This window comes from Lathyrus oleraceus, chromosome 7, assembly GCF_024323335.1.
Source record: "Lathyrus oleraceus cultivar Zhongwan6 chromosome 7, CAAS_Psat_ZW6_1.0, whole genome shotgun sequence".
Classification (NCBI taxonomy): Eukaryota; Viridiplantae; Streptophyta; class Magnoliopsida; order Fabales; family Fabaceae; genus Lathyrus; species Lathyrus oleraceus.
Window position 1 is genome coordinate 94,317,969 of NC_066585.1, and position 16,132 is coordinate 94,334,100.

General features: G+C 33.0%; 1 protein-coding gene across 1 annotated transcript; it reads left to right on the top strand.

The window, feature by feature from the left end:
* The first annotated feature begins 2,782 nt into the window (after window positions 1-2,782).
* Window positions 2,783-8,466, top strand: LOC127101521 (shikimate kinase 1, chloroplastic). Its single transcript, XM_051038962.1, has 11 exons — window positions 2,783-2,999; window positions 3,114-3,312; window positions 4,967-5,025; window positions 5,170-5,224; window positions 5,311-5,383; window positions 5,794-5,881; window positions 7,207-7,289; window positions 7,396-7,525; window positions 7,664-7,742; window positions 7,872-7,936; window positions 8,082-8,466. The coding sequence occupies exons 2-11, from the start codon at window positions 3,138-3,140 to the stop codon at window positions 8,136-8,138; spliced, it is 864 nt and encodes a 287-aa protein (XP_050894919.1). The 5' UTR covers window positions 2,783-2,999; window positions 3,114-3,137; the 3' UTR covers window positions 8,139-8,466.
* The last annotated feature ends 7,666 nt before the right edge of the window (window positions 8,467-16,132 follow it).

Below are 16,132 nucleotides of genomic sequence, written 5' to 3' on the forward strand. Positions count from 1 at the left end.
AATTTATCTATCACGTATACCATTTACCAAAAAATTGCATTTTACACTGAGGCTCCAATTGAATTGGCGTCTCCTCTTAAGTCCTACACAGGGGCGCCAATCCAATTGGCTAGGGCACCTACCCTAGTCAATCCAATTGGCGCCTCCATTCAATTTTTAAGAGGAGTCTCCAATTCAATTGGCGACTCCTCCTAAAAGTGAGGTAGTTTGAGATTTTTTTTAAAATTAGGGATATTTTGGAATTTTCCTTAAAAAATTGGATTATTTTTGTTAAAATTTGTGACGGTTGTTCTTTAGAAGTTCTTACTCACAAGTTGAGAAGATATATTGGAAAAGTGTTTGTAGGGTCATTATGGAGTTTTGGAAAAAAAAAAAATTACTAATGAAGTGATGTGCGATACAAAATATAAAAAAGAAAAATGAGATATTTTTTAAGATTTATTTTGAGCAAGTGTGTTATTAAGCGGAACGAGATTATTTGAATTTAGTTTTATATATATATATATAGTTTATATATATATATATATATATATATATATATATATATATATATATATATATATATATATATATATATATATATATATATATATATACAGGTCAATATAAATTTTCTGGTCAGATAGAGAAAATGAATTTTAAATTTTCTGGTTACATAGACAAAATAATTTTCTTCATGGATGCTTTAATTGCAATTATAAAGTTGAGTTTTTTAAAAATCTTTTTATCGATATAAAGTGGGATAAGATCTGTTTAAGAAAAGACAAAATGCAGATATGTAAAGTAGGATAAGATTTGTTTAAGAAAAGAAAAAAATGTATATATAAAGTGGGATAAGATTTGTTTAAGAAAAGAAAATACAGATTAGGTATGGTGATTTGAAATATATTAATATAGTTTTAATAGAAATTTAGAATAGATAAGAAGACTAATGTATATCTTCTCCCTTTCTCTTACTCCTTTTCTTCCTCTACTCTCTCTTAGGTCTTTAAATAAATTGAAGAATTATAAATTTTTATTTCCAATTTAAAATCAATCTTAAAAATAAAATAAAATTTACATAATTAAATAAACAGTATTATTTTCATAAGTTTGATTTATAGCTATAAATGATGATGATGAAAGGTTGAACAAGAGAATTTATTTGACTATATTCAGTTGATATATCAACTTCAATTAAAATAAAAAGCAGAAAGAGAATATATATTAAATCTAAAAATAAGTATACCAACAATACGATGAAATGAGTGTCTAGAAGTAATTTTTAAATGTCTAAAAAGATATGTGATAGAAAGACACGATGAAATGAGATAATGAGATTTAATTATTTAAATTTATAAATGATAAATAAAATGAAATATGATGAATATAATCTTTTATTTTTTTTCCATTCAATTTAAGTTGTATGCAATAAAATAAGATGTTTTTTTTAATAAAATAACTAAACAAGTGAAATTTATACTTCAAATGACATGCTCAATTCTATTCTATTTTATATTGTTCAACTCTATTTCATTTCATTCCGTTTATTCTATTTTATTAAGCTCCATCAATCTAAACATAAATTTAAAGATTTGAGATAATTTTTTTAAAAAATTATTTTAAAATTTCTCTTCAAAATACACTGAATCTAATATATTAAATATACATATTTTTAAAAAGTATTATTTTATAAATTCTCTTCAAAATACATTAAATATAATACATTGAATACATATATTTTAAAAGATAAATATTTTTAAACTTAAAAAGTGCTTTAGAACGCTCTTTAGCATTTCTCTTCAAAATAAATTTATAAATCAATCATAAAGTTAATGATTATAATTTAATAAAAACATTTTTGTTTAATAATTAAAATTTCAATATCTTTTGTTTAATAATTAACATTATAAATTAATTTTACATATCAATCATTTATTCTGTTAAATCAGATTATAAATTTTAAAATATCTATAGAATAATTTATTTTTATTAAATAATAATTTAAAACTCTTTTATTCTATCAATACATCTCTATTAAGCTCATAAAAAAAATTCATGAATGCTCAAACATAACGTAATAATAAAAAACAATTATTAATGGATCATTTTTATGTATATAATTAATTTCTAAAGTCCACATCACTATAAGACTATATTCACATTATTTCATTTTTAAAATTATAACTCTTAAAAAAATAGTAATTAAATTGTTTAACACCACCCTTGGATCACATTCACACCTACCACAATTGCCACCAATCCTCCCATCCACCACACCACGTTTGCTGCGGTTGGTAAGTTGTCAATCTTCATATCATTAGTCAATTACCACTCAAAATCAAAACAATCTCTAAATAAACACTTCAACATTCTCCCTAACAACAAATTTTTTTTTCAGAAAAAAAAAATATTATTGGTGTAAAGATATATATTATTGATAATTTAATAATTTGTTTGCTTTTTATTGAAAGATATTGCACATCCATTGCATTTATTTTTTCAAGAATTTAATTAAAATATAATATAATAATATTTTATATTATAAGTTAATTACAATCACTTATTTATTAGAAAAGATTGACTTTTACTATAATCACAAATATAAAATAACATATTTTTTTTAATAAAAAATATGTAACTTATAAATCCAATTTTTTTTTTGGTAAAAAATTAAATTTTTAATATAGATAAATTTGATTTTATTTTTAGCGTTACCTGTGATGTGAAGTCAACATGAACAAGTTAATTTAGTATATTTATATTTATATTAACAGGTTTTATGAAGAAAAAACACTGAACCTTTCAACAACAAAAAAAATTAAAATAAAACAATGAACCTTGCTTTATGAATAAAAGAAAAAGGTGAAGTTAACTTAAAAAGTTGGAATATTGGATCTTTTTCATATAAAAAATAAAAAAATCCACTCTCGTAACTATTTTTCAACTCTAACTAACATTCTCATATCAACTTCAATTCATCTCTTCCAATTAGATTTTGCTTTCACTTCATTCTTCAGGTCGGTTTATTTTTATTTTTATTATTTTCGTTAATTATTCGTTTGGATTTAGTTTCTGTTATTTTTTCCTTCAATTTCTTATCATTAATTGGGGAAAAATCTTCGTCGTTTCAGTTTGTACTGTGTAGTGTTGGTGTAATGGATGCTAAAGCTGTTCAAACGTTGAATTTCTCGGGTTTTACCCGACCCGGAAATTTCGAGGGAAGAAGAACCGGATTCTCTTTGAGTCGAACCGGTAAACCGGAAATGGTTCGGATGAGCCGCCGCAAGATGGTTCATATGGAGATTGCTTGTTCTTATAACAACATTCCAGGTTTTGCTATTAAATTGACATTGCTTTCTTTACTTTTTTTGAAAGTGTAGTTTTTGATTTATATTCTTTATTGTCATTATTATTGAAAGTGAGTTTTTTTTTTTTTTTTTTTATAATTTTAATTTTTGGCTTTTCAGCAATTGGTAGATGCTAGGTTGTTGCATGAAACCAAAATCATTCAAGTCAAATGAAGTTTTACTTGCTTGTGTCATTAATAACTTAATATCCTTCCAAATTCTGTAGTCTATGAATATCTTCATCTAAAAACATAACACTATTAATTTGAAAAGCTTTTGAAATTAGCTCTTTAATTATCTGCAGTAATCTGTTTTTGGCTTAACTCAATAAGCTTTTCAATTATCTGCAGTATTCTGTTTTTGGCTGAATTCAATAACCTCCTTAATTATCTGCAGTGATTTGTTTTTAACTTAATTCAATAAGCTCTTTAATTATCTGTAGTAGTATGTTTTTGGCTTAATTCAGTAAGCTCTTTAATTATCTGTAGTAGTATGTTTTTGGCTTAATTCAATAAGCTTTTTAAGATAGAAAACAGTGAAAACAAATGTTGAGAATGCAAATAATTTTTGCAATATGTATATTCAAACACAACTACTTGGAGTGTCGAAGGAAGAAGGAAGATTTAAATGAGAGGTTGGAGACGAGTTTTAGAAATGCATGGTTTAAAAGGCGGAGTATATGAAATGTAAGTTCAACAAAAGAAGAAGCGTTTCTAACCTAGAGGTGAAAGTGGGAAACCATATCATTCTTCAAGTCATACGGTTAAATAATTTGGGTCCGTAATACAAAATGATGGAAAAATAGAAAGGGATGTAAATCATCGAATTCAAGTTAAGTGGCTGAAATGTAGGAGAGTTTCAGGGGTTCTATGTGACGCAAAGGTACCTCTAAAGCTGAAAGAAGTTTTTTATCGGAGTGCAGCAAGATCTGCGATGTTGTACGGAACAGAATGTTGGGCAGACTAGAATCAACGTAAGAATAAAGTGAGTGTAGCAGAGATGGGGATGTTGCGTTGGATGTGTGGTAAAACTAGACAGGATAAGATTATAAATGGAAATAGTAGAGAGTGTTGGGTAACACCTATAGTAGAGAAAATTGTGAAAAATAGACTTAGATGGTTTGGGCATGTAGAGAGAAGATCTATAGATTCAGTGGTAAGGAGAGTAGATTAGACGAAAAGAAGTCAAATAATTAGAGGGAGAGGAAGACCTAGAGAAGTTATTAAGAAAGATCTTGAGATTACGATTTGGATAAAAGTATGGTCCTGGATAGTTCATTATGGCGCAGGTTGATCCATGTAGCCGACCCCATTTAGTGAGATAAGGTTTGGTTGTTGTTGTTGTATATTCAAACACAAGTAGCTTATGAAATTTAAGCTTTTATGTCAAACTTTGTCACATTGCGAGCTCTTATATGTTAAATGCTTAAATTAAAGCATTTGTCAAAGTTCTGCCTATTAGTCACACCAGCTGGACATTTGAGTTGAGTGTACTTAGTATAGTATCAATGAAAAGTGTGTTGTTTTGAGTAGATGTAGTACTTGTATATGCTCACACTAGGTCTAGTTTGTTGCTGCTAACATTGGTGCTGCCCCATTTCGAATGCTTATATTTTGTTTCTTTTATTATTATTGTAGCTTCGATATTGGAATCAGGAGGCCATAAGTTTCCCCTTGAGGAAGAGTTGATTCTGAAGGTAATAGCACGTGCTTTCATCATTTTTAATTAAATTTGAGCCAATTCATTTTAGTTGATGTTATATTATATCCTTCCGTTCTAGTAAACAGTGGGATCAACAAACTTATATTCCATTTTCTCACTTGAACCAATAAATTTGCAGAATAAATCGCAACAGATCCAGCCGTATTTAAATGGACGCTGTATATATGTTGTTGGTCAGTTTCGTTGTTTCGTGATTACACGGTATGAATTACAAGTATGATTAATTTTGCATTCACAATACTTACTAATGGACATGCAGGAATGATGGGCTCTGGGAAGACAACCGTGGGGAAGATTATGTCGCAAGCGCTTAGCTATTCTTTTTGTGATTGGTTAGTATGTTGATTTCTTATATTTGTTCATGGGGAAAATGAGTTTCTGAATAATGTAAATTGTATAGCATTTGAATATCCAATAGAGATTGGCATAATTTAGGAGAAAAATAGTCTTTGGTTATAAAGGAAGACTATAATTTTTATGTGTAATTATTATCACATTTTATTTAATATTTGATGAGGCTCAACTAATGTTCATATTCAAATGATAATTAATGGGTTTAAAATTTTATCATGCAATAGATGAAAACAGGCGGGTCTCAATTATCCCGGGGATTTTGGTCTACTTTTGTATACAAGAGTTTTAATTGAAATTTGTATATATTATAGAATAGTTACTTACTCTAATTCATGGTCATATTATAAGTCTTGCTGATGTTTTTTTTGTCACATGTGTATGTTAATAGTGATACATTGATTGAGGAAGAGGTTGACGGAAACTCTGTAGCTGATATATTCAAGCTCTATGGAGAATCTTTCTTTCGTGACAGGGAGGTCAGTTGGAAAGGACGGTTTCAAGTTTTCATATTCTTCAGTGTTTCGATTTTTTCTTAACTTTTCTGAACTTTTAGATTTTCTGCTTGTATATATTATAAGTTGCTCCAAGGAATAGGGAGATCAATGTGCGTGCTGTAATACCAATCGACGATGGTACTAAGAAGTGTCACATGCAGGATAGTATAGAACACCAAAACAAAGAGAATCCAAATAAACAAAAATATTTTCCTGTGGTTTGCATAATTGGCTTCAGTATTTCCTTTTACCGAGTCGGTGGAGTTTCTGTCCCATGATTTAGAATCTTTTGTTGAAACAGAAGAACATTTCCCCAACCAGTTAGGATTTTTGCTGTTAAATTGATTTAGTTTGTAGAGAAAGCAAATGAGCATGCAAAAGTGTGCGCTCTATATTGGTTGATTGTGCATATATATATATATATGGTGGAAGCTTCCCCATCTTATCAGCCTGCTTTTGGGAGGAGTGAGTTGTTCTCTACTTTAACTAGTATCAGAGCTTGTTTGTCCACCCGGGTCATAGATGGACTACTCTATCAAACTTGATGGGTTTGACAGAGGAGCATGAATCTCTTGTGATCATATCAGCTGGGTATAGGACGCATAATTTACATTTACAGTCGAAGCCGAATTCTGGTGGCATTTGCTTGCCTGTCATGCTGGCTTCTAGGTTTGGATTCTCTCTACACTCCCAACTCTGTTTGAAATAACATTTAAATAAAGTAACCGTGCCTACTCCGTAAAACAAATCCTCTTCTCTGAAAAAGGTGTTAAGAGGCAGTTACCGACTTACTGGTTGTAGTTCATCAGGCGTTTTCATTAAACCCCTGTATGTGTCAACTATTTAGTAATTAGTATTTGTGTAAGCCAGACAATGCTATAACTGTTGTGTTAGGAGTGGTATGGTAGAAAGAAAAGAGAGTGTCTCTATTCCCTGAACTCTTTTGGAACCTGTACTCAAGAAGAAAAGAGTTACAGAGAAACACCCACAGGTAACTTGAGAGCCATGCCTCTACCTTTAGTGATTTCCCAAAACCAACTCATTATCCTCCAACTCCCTATTTATTCTCCCCTTAACTACCCTACCTAATTAGCCAAAGTACATGCTGAATCTCTTGATGTAATAGATAGGTTGATATAGTAGATCACATAGTGTCTGATGATGACATGTGCGTAGAAGTAATTATCATATCTCCCAATTACTATTATTCTGTTTGACTATATTGTCACTAAAATATTGTAAACTGTTCTGGTTTTCCTCTGGTTCTGTCACACTTTCATCATTCATTTTTTTATTTTTCATTTCAGACTGAGGCATTGCGTAAGATGTCCATGATGCATAAATTTGTCATTTCTACTGGCGGAGGTGCTGTTTTGAGACCCATCAATTGGTATAAGAATTAACATACTAATTGTAATGAGGAAAGTTTATACCTCACTTTAATTATGAAATCTTTCCTCATCTTTATATGTATTTGTATGCGAATGGATTGCCAGGAAATATATGCACAAGGGCGTTAGTGTTTGGTTGGACGTACCGGTGGATGCATTGGCAAAAAGAATTGCAGCCGTGGGAACTAATTCTCGCCCTCTTCTTCATGATGAAGCCGGGGATGCATACACAGCGGTAAATTGCTTTGCATCCATAGAATTTTTATTTTTTGTGCGCGTGGCAAAGTATAATATACTATCCATAATTTTGGTCTCCGAATTGCATAAAAAATATTTTGCCACAATAATTTGACTATTTGTAATTCATATGCAGGCTTTGATGCGCTTGTCTTCTCTTTTTGAAGAAAGAGGTGAATTCTATGCCAATGCTAATGCCAGAGTCTCATTAGAAAGTATGTCTCTTTTCTGTTTTGAAATTAAAATTGTAAAACTGTCCAGATTCTGCAGGAAGAACAGGAAGACACTTCGTATGCATTTACAATATAGTGCAATTTTTAATGCGGTGTTGTTGTTATGTGCAGACATAGCAGCAAAACTGGGACGAAGTGATGCATCTGATTTGTCTCCAACTGCTATTGCAATTGAGGTCTTGAACAGTTTCTGCTCCATGCTCTTGTAACTCCATTTCAGTTTGTTAGCTTCGGGCGACCTGAAATGTTCCTAGGTGTGAAAGTTCAATCTAAATTCTTTATATCTGATGCATAACTAGTATATTCTTCTGTGTCTTGCAGGCCCTAGAGCAAGTTGACAACTTTTTAAAGGCAGAAGATGGTGGTTATGCAAGATAGTAGTATGAAGTTTTGCACAATCATGTTTTAATTGTTAATATTTTTTCTGTCTTCAATTTTCAGTTTGCAATTAAGGCCATGCTGTTGTGCATTGTTTTTTTGAAGTGTGGAAAATAAAATAAAAGTTAATGTAACATGGCACAGGTTGAGATGAGGTTTTTGCTGTAAATTAAGCTTGGTTGATCAGTTAATGTGTGACTGAATTCCTGTAAGAGATTGTATGTTGTAAAAGTGTCACTTTATCTTCTATCTGATTTTTGTTGTAAGAGTGACACTTTATCTTGTTCCTGTACGAAAGATTAATCTATGGAACATGTATTAATTTTTATTTCTGAAAACAATTTCTCAATTTAATCACCATTGCATGAGTGATATTGTAATCTGATATATTTAACTTCATAAATGGTTAGCAGTACATTCTTAATTGAGTTTAACTGGATTCATTTATTAATTTCTAAGTAAAAACAAACAAACTAATACCTCTAAATTACGAGTCTTGTGTGGCCGTACCTTCCACTAGGGTGTTCATATTTAAAATCGATTAATTATTAGTATGATTAATTCATATTTTGGTTATTTAACTAAATTCATTTTTTTAGATATCTATATTCAAAATAAAAATTAAATTTCTTTTTTTTTTAAATTTATAATTTTTTAGAAAAAATATTCAAAAAACAAAAAATAATATATATTTTTTGAAATAAAAAAAATAACTTTTCTTTTGAGATTTTTTTTTCTTAAAATAAAAAAAAAAAGACTTTACAACACAAATGGTGATCAATGATCCACCAAGAAAAACAACAAAACCACATTAACACAAAAATTAAGGAGCATAAATTGATTTATATGTTGTCTTTGGTTTGACCTAGTCCAGCACCTATGATTCTAGGACCAATAGTGTTTGCACCAATATTGTTACTTAAACAATGTTGATTTCTAAAGTTATGAGGTTCATACACCGTTTCCGCAATAGCACATTTGAGAACCTTAGATCTCCAACCTTTACCCTTATAATGGGTCATCAACCAATTCAATTTCTCGTTCCAATCTAAAGGGGTGTGCCTAATTTGAAGCCGTTGCAACACATAGATCCAAATATTCCTCATGGTTGGGCAAGTGAATAACAGATGCTCTAGTGTTTCCCTGCCGTCACAGAAGCAACAAGTTTCGTGGCCAAGCATCCCAAATCGGTATGATCTTTATGTAGTAGCTAAACGATCATGACAAACCATCCACAAAGTGAATAAAGCACGCGGTCTAGCTGAATTTACATACCACATTTTGCGCCAATGGACCTGTTGTTCTTCGATCTTTATTGTTTTATATATGTTCCTGGTAGTCACATGTTGATTCAAAATTCTCCCCCAAACTTGATTTTGGTTAATCCTTTTGTTAAGATTAACTATTTTAATCATTGTAGATTAAATTAGTTGATTAATATAATTGGTTAGTTGTTAAGTTGTATGGTTAGTTGGTTAGTTAGTTTCATTTTGATTGGTTGTTATGTGATAAGGTTGTACTATATAAGAGCTATATTACCACATGTGCACAATCCAATAAAACAATGATTCTTCTTTCTTGATATTTCTTTCTCTTTTCTTTCTGTTATCTTTTCTCCATTGATGAAACAGCTTCATCATAATATGATATCATTCGCCAATTCGATCCTCCTTCCGCTGCTATCCAACTGAATCCTTCTACGCAATCTCATTTCTTCATTCACTTCCTTCTGCATCCATGGCTCCTTCTCGAGCTTCATCTTCATCAACTGATCCTGCTTTGGATCAAACTTCACCCTACTTTGTTCACCCCAACGATGACCCTGGTTCTGTTATAGTTCTTCCGAAACTCACTGGTTCCAACTATCATTCATGGGCTCGAAGCATGAAGAGGGCTCTTGGTGGCAAAATGAAGATTGAGTTCATTGATGGATCTCTTCCTGTTCCTGCTGATTCTTTCGATCCATCTCTGCGTGCTTGGAACCGCTACAACATGCTTGTACATTCTTGAATCATGAATTCTGTTTCAGATTCAATTTCTCAGTCTATAGTTTTCATGGAGAATGCGCTTGATGTATGGAACGATTTGAAAGAAAGGTTTTCTCAGGGTGATCTCATCCGTATTTCTGAGTTGCAGCAAGAAATATACAACCTAAAGCAAGAAACCAAATTAGTAACTGATTTTTTCTCTGATCTTAAAATCCTTTAGGAAGAACTAGATCTGTATTTGCCTTTACCAACTTGTACTTGTCGCATAAAGTGTTCCTGTGAAGCTATGCGCAGTGCAAGATCTCATCATCAGCTGTTGCAAATTATCAGATTTTTGACTGGTTTAAATGACCAATTTGCTGTAGTGAAGTCCCAAATCTTGTTAATGGATCCTTTGCCAACTATGAATAAGATATTCTCCATGGTTATCCAATATGAGCGACAAATTCAGCTCCCTATTCCAAATGATGAGTCTCAAACACTAATTAATGCTGCTGATTCCAAGAGGTTTGGAGCAAGAAATAATGCATTCAAGCATGGTGTTCGTGTTTGCACATTCTGTGGCAAGACTAACCACAATGTTGAAAATTGCTTCAAGAAACATGGTGTACCACCTCATATGCAGAAGCAGTTTCAGAATTCAGTTAACAATGTGGCATCAGATGGAAGTGATGATGGATCTTCATCTCATGGTGTTGACATTAAAAGTGACAATTCACCTATGACTCAAGGTCAATTCAGTTCCTTAATGGATCTAATTCAGAAATCAAGCATTGGCCAATCTTCAGGACATGCTTCTTCCAACCAAGTTGTTGTTGGCCATCCATCAACAGGTAACACATATCATTGCATGCATAGTAGTAGTAGTGGTTCTTAGATCATTGATTCAGGAGCTACTGATCACATATGTAGTTATGTCCAATGGTTTCATTCATATAAGAAAATTATCCCCATCACTGTTAGATTGCCAAATGGACAATGCCTTGTTGCTAACCACTCTGGCACAATTTATTTTTCTCCTGATTTCATTGTGCATAATGTTCTTTTGATCCATGAATTTTCTCTAAACTTATTATCTGTTTCAAAGTTGTGTGAATCCTCTAATTACAATGTCAATTTCCTCAAATCACAATGTGTCATACAAGACAAAATCACCATGAAGATGACTGGTTTTGCTGAGCAGAAAGATGGATTGTACTATCTAACACTAAGAGATAATGATTCACCTACTACACACACCTGATTTAACTTCTGCCCTAGCAGCCAATGTCACTTTACCAGATAAAGCCTTATGGAATTTTAGATTAGGACACTTATCTCAAAACAGATTATTGTACCTACATTCCCAATTTCCTTTTATCAAAGTTAATCATAAAGATGTTTGTGATGTCTGTTGTTATGCTAGACAAAGAAAGCTTCCTTATACTGTTAGTAATAATAGAGCTGCACACCCTTATGACTTGGTCCATTTTGACATTTGGGGACCTCTTGCAGTCCAATCTTTACATGGTCATTCATATTTTTTAACTGTTGTCGATGACTGTAGCAGACATACATGGATAACATTAATGAAAGCCAAATCTGAAGCTAGACAGCATGTTATAAACTTTGTCAATCTCATAGAAAATCAACATAAGCTTCATGTCAAAACTATCAGAACTGATAATGGTTCTGAATTTAACATTCCTAAATTTTTTGCATCTAAGGGAATCATTCATCAAATAATTTATGTTGAATCTCCACAACAAAATGGTCGAGTGGAGAGGAAACATCAACATTTACTAAATGTTGGAAGAGCCCTTCTTTTTCAATCAAAACTTCCAAAGGAATTCTGGTCATATACTATTTTACATGCAACATTCATTATAAATAAACTTCCTACACAAGTTTTAAACAATCTTTCTCCTCATTTCATACTGCACAATGCACATCCAGATATGCATAGTCTCAAAGTGTTTGGATCTCTTGCTTTTGCATCCACATTACATATGCATAGAACAAAACTTGATCCAAGAGGTCGAAAATGTGTTTTCTTAGGATACAAGAATGGTATGAAGGGTGTGATACTCTATGATATTAACAGTCATACAATTCTTGTTTCTAGAAATGTCATACATCATGAGCACATTTTCCCCTATTCAAATGTCAATTCCACTAATTGGAACTATCATCCTTACAAAGATCCCATTGACTCACCACAAAATGAGCCCATCATATCTGTTCCATCACAAAGCATTGAATCCATAGTTGAGGAACATGAGCATCATCCTAACACAACCATTGACACACTGCACCATTCTAACATTGACCCTGAATCTTTAGAAAATGCTGATGAGAACCATGACACTCAATCTGTCCCTGATACACCAGATATTGAATATGACAACACCCAATCTAGATCTGTTAGAGCTAAACATACACCTCATTATCTCTCAGATTATGTGTGCAATACATCTGATGCATCAACAGTCAAGTCATCATCAGGTACAACCAAAATTAATTATCCTATTTCAAATTATGATTCTCTGCATTTTTTGTCTGCATCTCATCGTGCCTTTGCATCCAATATCACTCTTACACATGAGCCAAAGAACTACAAAGAAGCATGTTTGTCTGAACATTGGATCAAGGCCATGAAGTCTGAATTAGATGCATTAGACAAGAATAGAACTTGGAACATAGTTGATTTGCCACCACATGTCAAACCAATTGGTAACAGATGGGTGTTCAAAGTGAAGCATAGAGCAGATGGCACAATAGAGAGGTATAAAGCTAGACTTGTTGCCAAAGGTTACAACCAAATTGAAGGGCTTGACTTCTTTGACACTTTCTCACCTGTAGCAAAACTTACCATTGTCAGAACTCTTCTTGCAATTGCAGCCATCAACATTTGGTTTTTACATCAACTTGATGTTAACAATGCCTTTTTACATGGGGAATTGCAGGAAGATGTGTATATGACTATACCTGAAGGTGTTACATGTCACAGGCCCAATCAAGTATGCAAACTCCAAAAGAGTTTATATGGTCTGAAACAAGCCAGTCGCAAATGGTATGAAAAGCTAACAGCTCTCTTACTTCAGCAAGGGTACACTCAATCTACTTCTGATTATTCCCTCTTCACTTTGAAAACTGATGCTCACTTTACAGCTATTTTAGTCTATGTTGATGACATAATCCTAGCTGGAACCTCTATGTCTGAATTTGATCGTATTAAACTCATTCTAGATGAAAATTTCAGCATCAAAAACCTGGGCCTCAAGTACTTTCTTAGCCTCGAAGTTGCTCATTCAAAGGCAGGGATTTCACTATCACAATGAAAATACTGTCTTGATCTCTTGCAGGAATCTGGCATGCTTGAATCCAAACCAGCTCCCACACCTATTGATCCATCAGTTAAACTACATGCTGATAGTGGCAAATCTTTTGAAGATATTGGAGTTTACAGACGATTAATAGGTCGTCTGCTGTACCTTAACACCACACGCCCATACATTACTTATGCCATGCAACAACTCAGTCAGTTTCTTCACAATCCAACAATGGCACACTACCATGCTGCTTGTAGAATCATACGCTACTTGAAGAACATCCCTGGTAGAGGAATTCTGTTTCGCAGGAATGCTGAACTGCAACTTCTTGGCTTCTCAGATTCTGATTGGGCAGGCTGCATCAATTCAAGGAGGTCCATTTCAGGATATTGCTTCTTTCTTGGTACTTCTCTCATATCGTGGCATGCAAAGAAACAAGATATTATTTCCAAATCATCATCGGAGGCTGAGTATCGGGCCCTGTCATTTGCCACATGTGAATTGCTTTGGTTGATAGTCCTTATGAAGGAGTTGCACATCACATGTACCAAACTTCCTGTTCTCTATTGTGACAGCCAAAGCGCAATGCATATTGCGTCCAATCCGGTGTTTCATGAACGAACTAAACATCTCGAAATCGATTGCCACTTGGTCCGTGAGAAACTTCAGCAAGGCTTACTTCGGCTCCTACCTATTTCCACTCATGAGCAGCTTGCTGATTTTCTAACTAAAGCATTACCAACTTCAACAAGTTTATTTCCAAGCTTGGCATGATCAACATTCACCATGCTTAGCTTGAGAGGGGCTGTTAAGATTAACTATTTTAATCATTGTAGATTAAATTAGTTGATTAATACAGTTGGTTAGTTGTTAAGTTGTATGGTTAGTTGGTTAGTTAGCTTCATTTTGATTGGTTGTTATGTGATAAGGTTGTACTATATAAGAGCTATATTACCACATGTGCACAATCCAATAAAACAATGATTCTTCTTTCTTGATATTTCTTTCTCTTTTCTTTTTGTTATCTTTTCTCCATTGATGAAACAACTTCGTCATAATACCTTTATCTCTGTTTAAAAATAACTTTGATTATCTAAGACCAATTATTTTTCACAGAGACATCCACAAGATCCTTACCTTTAATGTGATAGCAATGGATCCATTTGATCCATAAGCTATCACTTTAACCACTAAGATTCCATAAAAGCTTGTGAAGATTGAGTTTGTTCCAATCCCAATTGCTATAACATTTAATCCACCATGATTTTTACTATTGTAGACTTTTTTTTTCCAAGAGTTAGGTGATTTTCTAGATATTTCACCACTGCCCGACCACATAAACGACCGACACAAGGCCTCCACTTGCTTAATGACCTTCTTAGGAAGAGGGATATATTGCATCCAAAAGTTGGTTATGAAAAACATAACACTTTTAACCAATTGTAACCTGCCAACAAAGCTAAGGAGATGGGCACTCCAATGATTAATATGAGCCACAATCTTCTCAACAAGTAACATATAATTTGCTACAGGGAGCTTTTTGCTAGTCAATTGGATTCTAAGATATCTAAAGGGGAGGTTGTCTTAACTGAATGTTGTGAGGTTGAGAATCTCTCGCTTCATACTCTTTTCCATATTACCAAAGAAAATCTTACATTTATGAGGGTTAGCTATGAGCCTCGTCGCCTTAGAGAACTCCCCCAAAGCCTTCATAGTAAGGTCCACTGAAGTAGTGTCACCTCTAGTAAAAATCAAAAGATCATCCACGAAACAAAGGTGCACAATACCCAGCTTTTCACACCTTTCAGAGCATGAGTAATCTCCTCATCAGTGATAGGAGTAATGAGAGCATCTCTTTACTCCACAGTAAGCTGCTTGCCATTTCTCAGAGCTACAATGGCAATCCCTTTTAAGGTAATTGTAGTTGTGCCAACCAAGTTGCCATAGAAGTTTAACATTTCCTCTTCAATATCCTTTTGCTTGGATAAAGTACCTGCATTGTTAAACACACACAAAATATGCGTTTAGGATCTTTTACTCTTAAGCATGGAATGCAAATATACAATATTTCTATCTCCCAACTTTAACCAATCTATTTTAGTCCTTTGTCTCAGAAGCTGATCCTCAATGTTGTTAAACTAATGACCTTCTCAGTGGACATTTTGGATTTCACAAATTTTCAATGTTCATCTTATCTCAGGCTAGGTTTTGCTGAGCTTCCTTTAGCTCAAATATAGCATCTTCCACTTGCTTGGTGATACCTTGGAATCTATTGCTTTTCTCTTGAATGGTAGGTTGAAGTCTCTTCAATTTCCTCCAAAGAGACCTCATTCCATTCCCTCTCATTGGTTGACTCTAGTTATATCTCACTTCTTCTATGAATCCTTCAGTAGTAATGACAATATTTTGGAATTTGAAATGATTTTTACTTGGTCTTTTGTGGTTCTGATCTACTAAACGGAGTAAAGCATGATCAGAAACACCATAATCCATCACCTTATGAATGGTTTCAGCATTCTTTTGGTGCCACTTCATGTTGGAAATGACCCTATCAATCTTAGAATAGATGGGGCCTTCCACTTGATTGTTAAACCAGGTAAAATGGTACCCCGTTCTATCTTTATCATATAAGTAAGCTCTTTCCATCATACTAACCAAATCTCTATACTCAGCTTCATGAACCATGGAGACCCCT